Source organism: Physcomitrium patens, chromosome 10, assembly GCF_059467195.1.
Source record: "Physcomitrium patens ecotype Gransden chromosome 10, ASM5946719v1, whole genome shotgun sequence".
NCBI classification, from domain to species: domain Eukaryota; kingdom Viridiplantae; phylum Streptophyta; class Bryopsida; order Funariales; family Funariaceae; genus Physcomitrium; species Physcomitrium patens.
In genome coordinates this window covers 8,894,576-8,904,535 of record NC_143419.1, presented here as the reverse complement: position 1 = coordinate 8,904,535, position 9,960 = coordinate 8,894,576, and the positions used below count along the sequence as shown (strand labels likewise).

At 45.9% G+C, this 9,960-nt stretch overlaps 1 protein-coding gene and 1 long non-coding RNA gene across 6 annotated transcripts; one reads left to right on the top strand and one right to left on the bottom strand.

Annotated features, from left to right (window-relative positions):
- Positions 1-492: 492 nt before the first annotated feature.
- On the bottom strand, positions 493-4,084 carry LOC149988251 (uncharacterized). Of its 5 annotated transcripts, XR_016505120.1 has the most exons (4): positions 3,315-4,084; positions 1,532-3,149; positions 941-1,012; positions 493-739 (listed from the first exon to the last, which is right to left on the bottom strand). It is a non-coding gene; the product is annotated as an uncharacterized LOC149988251 (long non-coding RNA). The 5 variants fall into 5 exon arrangements; XR_016505119.1 differs by having other exon boundaries at positions 941-3,149; XR_016505117.1 differs by having other exon boundaries at positions 493-1,012.
- A 1,205-nt stretch (positions 4,085-5,289) lies between these two features.
- LOC112287910 (uncharacterized) lies at positions 5,290-9,545 on the top strand. The gene is made up of 3 exons (XM_024531529.3): positions 5,290-5,642; positions 5,760-5,973; positions 7,042-9,545. Exon 3 carries the CDS (start codon positions 7,269-7,271, stop codon positions 9,123-9,125), a length of 1,857 nt encoding a protein of 618 aa, XP_024387297.1. The 5' UTR covers positions 5,290-5,642; positions 5,760-5,973; positions 7,042-7,268; the 3' UTR covers positions 9,126-9,545.
- The last annotated feature ends 415 nt before the right edge of the window (positions 9,546-9,960 follow it).

The following is a 9,960-nucleotide window of genomic DNA, read 5'->3' as shown; positions in this document are numbered from 1 at the left end:
CTGGTTTATTTTATATGTTATTTTAGTGATTATGTTATTGCTTATAATTTTTCATGAAAACTTTAGCCAAAATGATTGGTTATATGACATATTGATAGATTAAAATTCATATTTTGCAAATCCAAAAAAGATATACAATATTCAATGGATACTTATGGAAAGAAATCTAAAAAAAGATGCGTTTAAACTTTGAAGGGTCAGTTAAAAAAATAAAAAAATAAACTTCTTTCACACATTTTTTTTGTTTTACGATTCTTTCTTAAAATCGTTTGATGAAATTATCCAACATGAAGAAAAATGCTCTACTCTTAAATAAATTATTTAAATTTTCTTGTTGTAGTTTTAAGATCTAACTCCTATGTATTATTTAAGTTTCTACATTAGATTTGCAAGCATAGTGGATTTTCTCGTATTAGGGAATTCATGCGTTCTTTATGAAATAATAAAAAAAAAAAAAATTCTAACTGAAAATCACAGTAAAAATAATGGTATGTTCATACGTGAATCTTAAATCAAGCAAATTTATCAAGTAAAATACAATGTTTAATCTCTATAGACAATATAAAAATATAATAACTCTCATTAATATCTTCAAAATTTAAAAGGCTATTTCCACTCTCAAATTGTCAAGTGTGTACCAACTTCAATGCTTATTTGAATTCCCCATTGATTACTTCTATGTGAGGAATTTTTTAGAAGAATCTTTCCGTCTTTGTTGCATTTAAACAATTGAAAATTTCTGAGCCCAGGAATTATAAACATCCTTAGTAGTTAATTTTTGTTTAGTGTACTTGTTACAGGGTAGAACTTATATCATCAGACCTAATTATTATTTAAATTTCAACTACATGACCAGCCCTAAATATTGAAAAAAAATAAAAGAAAAGAAATGAAGCCTTATAATTAAGTAGCATGTGATTTTTCTTCAAATTGTTCATACCAAAGTCATCCTAATTGCTCATCTTGCATGTTACAGAACACTTAATTTTTTCACGATTTGGTGAAGAACCACCTAACATCATAACTTCAGGAAAATAAAATAAGAATCAAAACATTATAAACTCTTATACCTTTTGTCTACTTTTGAACAACCTTGTTTATTAAAGGCCATGGTTATCAAAGTATCAAGTTTCAAAGGAGTATATCATCACAACAAAACAGTTTGAGGACACGTATTATACACATATAAAAATAGACATGTACACATTCATAAGTATTTAATTTTTACAATTATTTTATTATTTCAAAAGATTTAAAAAAAAAATAAAAAAATAACACACACACACACATGGAAATATGTATGACAGCATGTGCAAGGATTATCCATCATATGGGACAGATCTAATCCTTTTATACTGCTGTCATACATATTTCCATCATAGTATAAAAAGAAAGAAAGATGGGATAACATTAGCAAAAACACACATGGAACCCAAACATTATAAGCCACTAAATGAACTCACGCAGCACACAAATTTCAAGTGGAACATGTCGGTGTGCGTGTGAGTGAGACACGGTCTTGGAACCCCACCCGCGCATATCCTGTCACCGTGACTCCCACAACGAGCGGCTTCAGGACCGCGCATCTCCGGAGGCGCGGCGGAGGCGCGGGATTCGGCTCCCGCGTCCCATGCGTGGGCTTAGGTGACCGCGAAACCCTAATTTTACAGAATGAGGACAGACGCGTGTTCGAAGCGGGTCGATGCTTCCGCGGAGATGCACAAATCTTCCACCGAATGCGGTGGATTGTGCGCAGCGGGAGTTTCGATTCCCAGCGAGGGTTTGGTGGGATTGTCGAGCTATGAATCTTGCCTTCTGGGTTACCCCGAACTGGCGCTGAATTTGGGCAGTTTCTAAGCCATGTCTCCCACGTGACGCCGCGCACGGCGTTTTGAATAGAAGGTCATTTTTGCTGTGCCTCACCTATAACTTTAAAACGTAGCGGAAAGTTGAGGTGGGGTGCGTACGTAGCTTGCCAAAGTGAGTTTTGAGCATACTTCATGCCACGTTTGAATTTTAAGTAAGGACAATACCGCAAGGTGGGAGCCGCTCACAAAAGGGTTGGACCGAATAGCGGGGGATTTGAAAGACTGACCTCGATGGACGAGCATCAATCTCTTCGCGAATTCGAATGCCCTTGACTCCATGACCTTGGCTGCACCGCCCTCTCGCAGGTCAGAGCCAGGGCTAGTCACACTGCGGGATACCCACTGTGCCTATATTCCTCGACCAGGGCTCTGTGATCTTTTGAAGCCCTGGCTCCGATTGCTTTTACCGGCATGCCTGATCCTCCTCGGCAGAAATGGTTTTGATGACCTTAATGTGCTTGCTCTAATGTGCCAGGCGGGTTTGATCTCAGGGGGTACAATCATGTCCTGTTATCCTTCCATGGTGCCCTTCACCGAGTGCCCGCATTTATCTCAGATTCAGAGCACCTCTTTTGCGATGGTTGAAATGCAAATAAATAAAATAAAATGGGGCTCGTCTGAATGGTAACAAAATCTCGGGAAAGCCTCGATTCGTGTTCAATCACTCGCCTCGTGAAAAGGGCAAATAAGAAGCACCAAGTTGCAGACCAAGGGTTCGACGTCATTGTTTTTTAGCAAGTAAACTTAAAGCTGCGCGCCCATTCGAGTGATTCCCTGCTTGAAATTCGGGAGTAGATGCCATAGCAGTTGTGCTTTTCCTATCAAATGTTTGTATCATTTTATATCTATGGTTGAGGGGGATCAATCCATCCATAGTATTTGGTCATTTGCTCATGGCACCTGCAAAACTTATTGGGTGGCCCATGCCTTTCTTTCTCCCTTTCTTTCTTTCTTTTTCCTCCGTTTGCTGTTCTCCAGATTCAGTGAAACGTCAAAGAATGGGTGCTCCATGCCGTTGTAACATCGGACAAACTCACCACTGTTTTAGTGCCCTATTTTAACTTAGCGACTAGCGCATGTGCACGATTCATCCTTTCATCTGCAGTCCAAGAACTGTTGAGCAACTGATCTCTCAAGCACATGGACAGTCATCGCTTCTGTCGTCCAATCGAGGGAACATTCTCGATGCCAGAAATGATTGAGTGGGTTGAGAACAAGGAGCTACGAGTGGCATTGTGGACAGAGGCGTTGGATGTTGTCCAATCCTTATACGTTAATTTTCTGAACACAAACGCAAACGAATTCGACTTAATCCCAATCGAAGCACATACAAACATTCTTAGACCAGCAAGTTACACATCATCGTCACACACCAGCGAATCTAGGGACTGGATGATACGGCTGCGTAAATGCTCAAGGCTTCGATCCATTGATGGCGTAACTTACTGCAGGGATAGTGGCACTGATCCTGCAGCTCCCGATGCAGATTCGGATCGAAGCACCTCCACTTTCGAAGATTGAGAATCACCGCAATTTCAGGTCAGATCTGTCTGAGCAGAAGCAGGGCTTCGTGTCCACAAAATCATCCGCATCTCACAAGTCATGGCGACAATACCGGATGGAGGCGCGGGGCGCACGGCAAAAGGAATGAAATGCCCCGCTTTTGCTGCATCCGTAACTTCCCACATTTCAGGTGCCGAAATTCCCAACTTCCCCCGACCTGCCTCCGCGTATCGAGCATTGTCCACTTCGTTTCTCACTCCTCGCACACCCACGTCAGTAAAACTCCGCCACCGAGGGTTTATTGAAACCCACATCGTATGGACACGTCGGTGGTCGGAAAACCAGTAACTCAGGAACTTGGAATTAGTCTTCCCATTCGGCTTTCGCTTTCGTTTCGATGTGATCCTTGAGGTAACTCCTCACACTAACTTTCGCCAATTGGCCGAAATAGGATGAATGTTTAGGGCCGTTTGAATGCCATTTTTATGACACTTCCTTGGTGTGAGCTTCATGGGGCTACAGATTCAGGTTTTTGTCACATAAAATAGGCTATAGAACATGCGCGTGTCAGCATTACACAATCTGAACCTCTGCACTGAGGTTTTTACGGCGTCGACCAAGAGTGAGTGGGTGAGTGAGTGTGTTTGTGTGTGGGGGTAAGTGGAGGAGTAAACATGACCACTGTGGGTAGTAAGATTAACCCCTGCTTTTTTAACATAGGGTATTGGTTGGGGCCTCAAAGATGGCCCCCAAAAGTCATGGAAAAGAGCTTGTGTACTGCCGCTGAGACTGGTGAAAAGAGGTGGCTCGGTTAGACCAGGACTGTTTGTGGACACAGCTCACACATATTTTGCTTTTCTCCACTGCACCATTTCTTTTTACTCGATTTGTGTTTGTTTACTTTCTACAGGGAGAAAGGTCTTCATTGTCAAATTGAATGATCTTAGTAAACATTCGAAGTGGAAAATTGTTACTGGAGAGAGGGAGGAAAATGGATGAGTGAGCTTTCTTGACGTTTCACATTACTCCTACATTGATTGCCAGTGCAGGAACCCAATTTTGCGGAGCATCGTAATCACCTCAAACAATGCATGGTTAAAAGGCCAGCGTGCGTAAACCATACCACATAAGTCATGGTGTTGTCACATCGAGTTACTGATCACGTTGAATTATGCGCAACTAAGCCCCCCCCCCCTTTGGTTCCACCTTGATATTTTATACAAAAAATTGGACACAAATGATATACAAGAATGGACGATGAGCCCAGTTGTGCATCCCGATTCACCGCACAGGTCCCCATGGGCTTTTAATTCACCGTTGACCAAGTTTGTTTGCAGGATGCGAAAGGAGTCAAAAAAAATTTGCAAGATTTTCTTCGTAACTGTGGACACATCCGAAAAGCATCAGTGCGTATTCCGGTCAAGGATATCTCTTGAATTTACCTTCGGCTTGCACTAATTGCGCTATCTGGGCCACTTTGATTAAAAGAAATAAAAATAAAAACAAAAGCACCTTGTGTGTTTAATTGTAGTTCTTCCGCTCTCAGGGTTGAAAGCAGCAATTTGATAAGTGAACCAGGGCGACTGAATATGGAGGCCTCGGTGGGGTCGCCCACAGTTGCGATCATCGGCGTTGAAAATGAGGGGCAAGATGTGAAAGGAATTTCTGGAAAGAGCTTGGCCTTAGCACACCCTGCACCTGCGGTCCGCATGCCTAACTGAAAGTGAAATAAAAAAAGTTAAAAAAAAAAAAACAAAGAAAAAAAAAAAGAGAGGAGAGAAAAGAATGAAAACACCCCTTAGCCCTTGCTCTGGAAGAGGCGTTCTAGAATCACAAACTGTGTGATTTCGGTTTGTTGTGGGTTTTTTTTATTTCTGGAATTTTGAGGTTGGAGAAAAGGAGGATAAGTAGTTGGGGTGGGCCGCGCCATGTGCCTTGGCCGCCTTCGCCGCCTTCACGGCAGCCTTGGACGGACGCTGGTCTAGCGCGGCTCTAGAATCGAGCCCCCTATTGTTTTCAAATGGGTAGTTTCTAGGGTGGCGATTGTCGCTCGCAGGTTTGTCTGCTGTGTTGGTGTATTAGGGAACGTTCACGGACCAGATTGTTGCTCCTTCCCTGATAGCCAGTCAGCCCATCTCGACGTTCCTGCTTGCGTCGAAGTCAGACCCGGAGTCCTGAGTTTCCGACGCGCTGCCGTGTTGAATGTATATTTTTATTCGTGAGTTGCAATCGAGGGCACCAACAGTTTGGAAAAGTTGGTTACTCCGCGGGGTGAGTGTGGTCGGTTTGTGAATCCAGTTTGTCCGATTTTCTTCTGGTGTTGCGGATCTAATAAAGGAGAAAATCCTATCGTTGTAAGTGCTAATGGTGTGGAGCGTTGTGAATCAGACCGGACTAGTCGTTTGACCTTGAGAACGAAGAAAGGGAGCAAAGATTTTGGCGTGCGAGATTTGTTGTTGAAGAAGAGGAGTTTGTTGCAGTGGTTGGGTGGTTGAGTGAGGGTTACTGGACAGGAAGGAGACGTTTTTTTATTCTTCTTTCTGGCATCGGAGAATATGGACGGAACGAAATCATCTCTGTCGGGGTAGCGGAGACTTTTCAGGTTAGCCAACCGTGTCTACGCTGCTTATGAATCAGTTGTTAGGATGCAATTCCGTTGTGCTGTCTGAGCATCAGGTCTCTTCGTTTGGGTTCTGTGTGAATTTTCCTTATGAATCGGTGGTTAGACGTTTTCCGTGCCATGCCCCCTCGCTGACGAGGTCTTCCCTTCCATATTTCCAACTCTGTACTAATGCGCCAGTGACTTTTTGGATACTCGCTCACCTTCGGTGGATTTCTAAACCAGCAAATGTAAACAATGGAAGTTAAACTTCGTGTAGCTTTGCAATATCACAATATCCTGGACCTTTCGGCCGTAGTACTTGTCTGTAGTCCTTGTCTGACTACTCGGAGATTTGTTCTGGAGGCTTTACCGATCACGAGCACCAATGTGCACTCCCTCATTGCTCCGAATAGTGCTTGGCGGTGAGAGTTGGGTACTGCCCGTCGGGAGACTCTTGCGAGTTATCCACGTAGACTTGAAAGATTCATATCAGACCTTCAGAGCCATATTCAAATTTTTGAGATCTAATTGGGAGTTCTAGTGGTTGGTGGTGTGCAAGACTCTTGTCTCGAGCTTGTTGTGAAGTTTTCAGTCTTGCTTCGTCTAGCCGTGGCTATAGCTTCCACCTCTAGCCGCTAAAGCCCCTTTTCAATTTTCAAATTTTTCTTTAGCATCGCTTTGTTGCATTTTTTGGCCTTGCTGTTGTGGTTGGGTATGTATCTGTCGTATCTTCCGGTGCGTCCACGCTCTCTTGGAGATTTCATGCATTCTAGAATAGTTTCGATTGTGCCCGTGCTCCTTGCGGCATCTCCGGGATTTCTGCGCTCCTCCCATTTCTCAGCACAATTGAACAAATTGATGTTTTAATTTCTTTTGGGATTTTCGGTTTCTCGTTGCTGGCCTGCGACGTTTCGAATAAGGCTTCTTTGCCATCGCATAATCATCTGTAAACTCCGTTCAGATCACCGTCCGACTTGCTTTTCGTTGAGGAGAATTCGAAGCGCTCTGTTGGTGCGTGAGCCATGGATACAATCGAATGCTGACCATGTTTTGCGGTTCTTCTTTCAGGGATTACCCACGCATTTCGCCTCGCGATTACGTGACTCGTGAGGAAGGAAGCTGGCGGACCCGGGTAATCAATGAATCGTTTCTGGTGCGAAGCGCGTGAGAGAGCAGCGTGGTCAGCATCACTTGAAACTTCTGGTTTAGATCTTCAGCATTGTGTAGTAACGGCTCATACATGCATCACAGAGTGACATCGCTCGCAACTAATTAGACTTGGATAGTATTTCACAATGGGGTGCACGGCGTCGAGAGAAAACGGGATCTCGATTCGGGACAGGGAAAGGCTTGGGAATCGGCGGAAGCTCAGTAAGAGTAGCTCCTTCACACCCTTGCGATCCTCGAAGCCTCGTGACTTGCACTACGATTATCATGTGGTCGCGCTCACGTCCAGCACGTATGGCCTCATGAAGCTGCTCGAGTCTGAGCAAGTGAACGAGCACTTGGTGTCTGTCATCGGCGGTAATGGCGCCGTTGATGAAGAACAGACTGGGGGCTACAGCAAATTACGGAAGTCAGACACTATGCCGGTTCGTGGGAAGGCGCCGAAGACGACGTGGACCGACATGGCGATGGCGACATGGAAACATAGCGACTCTCGGTTCAAGCTGGAGCAAATTCGGAAAAGCCAAATCGAGGCGAAGTTCCCGCTGAACCCGAAGGAGATGGAAGAGACAGTGGAGCCTTGCGAGACGGAGACGATCAACACATGGGAGCTCATGGAGGGACTCGATGATCGAACGCCTCTTGCATCACCGTTGCCGACCAATCCCGCTCCTGCGGTTCCCCCACCCAAGGATCTAAGCTGTGTAGGGGTTTTGCCTAAATTGTCCAGTATGCCCAGCTTCACCCGGTCGCGATCGCTCAACGCTGTCGATGGACTCTGGATCATGAGCAAGGCAGGACTTCCACACCCCGATCACTCCATCGACTCCAATTCGTCTGTGACACAAATTTCGACGAACCAAAGCTTCGATTTCTCCAACAGGGGCAGCATGGATTTCTCCAGCAGGTGGAGCATGGATTTCAAGGGGAGCATGGATCTCTCCAGCACGGGCATGCCTGTGGATTTCCCAGAACGGTGTAGTGGGTCACTCAACAATGCAGGCTTACAGATGGACATTGCACAGCACAAGTCGAGCCGTGAGGGGCTACTACCGAGTGGGCAAGTGATGGGCTTCCCGATGCAGCAGGATTCAGGCCAGTCTTTTCAGTCCACGATGTTTCCAACCGTTTCAGATGGTTCTCATGGCGACAGCAATTTGTTCGACCCGGACATCTTGGCCACCTTTCAATCTGCAGCCAACGAGGAGAAATCACCCACGTCTTACTCCGACGACGATTGGTGCCACGTCCGTCACCGCAGCGATGGGGAAGCATCCACATCCGGCAGCGTTGCAGACGACGACAGCAGCCCGATTCAGTGGTCACGAAGCAAGCAACAAACTGTGTTCAACGACACATCCAGCAGCATTTGCGACGGTGGCCGGGGAGATTTGCATTCAGGGACGTATGGCTCTCGCAGGACACGGCAGTCGGACTCATTCGCGAAGGTGATGCCATTCGACAACTTCGACGACAGCCATCTTCGGCCTCGCGTCAACCTCGACCCGCTCTACAAATACGAGGAGAAGTGTCCTCCGGGGGGCGATGATCGCGTCGTGCTCTACCTAACATCCCTGCGCGGCATTCGAAAAACATTCGAAGACTGTCACAGTTTGCGCATGATCCTGCAGAGTCACTCCGTGTGGGTCGACGAGCGCGACGTCTCCATGCACGCTGAGTTCCGTCAGGAGCTCAGGGATCTGCTTGATGGGCCCGTCATCGTGCCCCGGCTCTTCATCAAAGGCCGATACATCGGCGGGTCGGATGAAGTGCGCAAGCTGCACGAGGATGGCAAACTGAGCGACCTGCTTAGGGATTTCCCCGTGGTTCAGTTCCGGAAAGCTTGCGACGGCTGCGGCGGCGTCCGATTCGTGCCGTGCCCGGATTGCAGCGGCAGCTGCAAGATCATAACGGCGGCGAACGAGGTTGCTCGCTGCCCGGATTGCAACGAAAATGGGTTGATCAGATGTCCCGTATGCTTTTAACCAAATAATGTTACTAAAAAAACAAAACTGCGCAAGGGCGGCGATCTCTTCGCATCAAATTTTTCCTCGGGCATCGAAATATAATGTTCTCCGATGTTGGATCTGGCTGCCAATCACCCAACCAAATGGCTGGTCAAATAGATCATGTAACCTAGCCCTTCGAGTTTTTTCATGTGGGTGGACAAGAGTGTATATAACACGAAAACTATGCTCAGCAGTGTTGTTGATGGGTAGCGACTCACGTGGTAGCATACACGAGCAGTGTGTTTTTTTAAACCTGCTTCTCTCGTGGTCTGGATCCTTTCGCTGCGGGAGCCGGAGCGAGTGGGCAATCAGCGTTGGACTAGCGATGGTTTTCCACTTTACACCCCCCTGTGTACTATTTCCCAAATGAATACGATGCGTTTCTCTCTTCATGCATCGCCATCTCCCTCTGTCTTCGCTGTCATTGCTTGCGGTGTGTGTGTGTGTGAAGAACTCACTCGTTGTGGATTCCTTCAGTGCCGTTCATTGTCCGATGATCACACGATATGCTTTTTTGTAGTAGTGCCTGGTATTTTGCTTCTGTCTTGTGAGGTCTCACTGCAGCGGTGTGGAAGAGTTGCTTGGAACTTCCATGTAAGCGTGACAACCATGGGTGCAAGAATGCTTCTCTCTGGCTCCGCAAAAGGATGTCTGTGTTGCATCTTTTCGGGAAGAAAGTCATTCTAACTAGTCTGCTTATACTGGAGCTCAACTTAATGTAACCATACACAATCAAACTCAATGTTTTTTTAATCAGGTAGATCGATACACTGTGAGTATAAGTTGCAGCAGTTCAGATGTGTGTGAATAT

What these genes read in the sequence shown, in the direction of transcription:
- LOC112287910 (XM_024531529.3), top strand. Translation starts at nt 7,269, where the DNA reads ATGGGGTGCACGGCGTCGAGAGAAAACGGGATCTCGATTCGGGACAGG.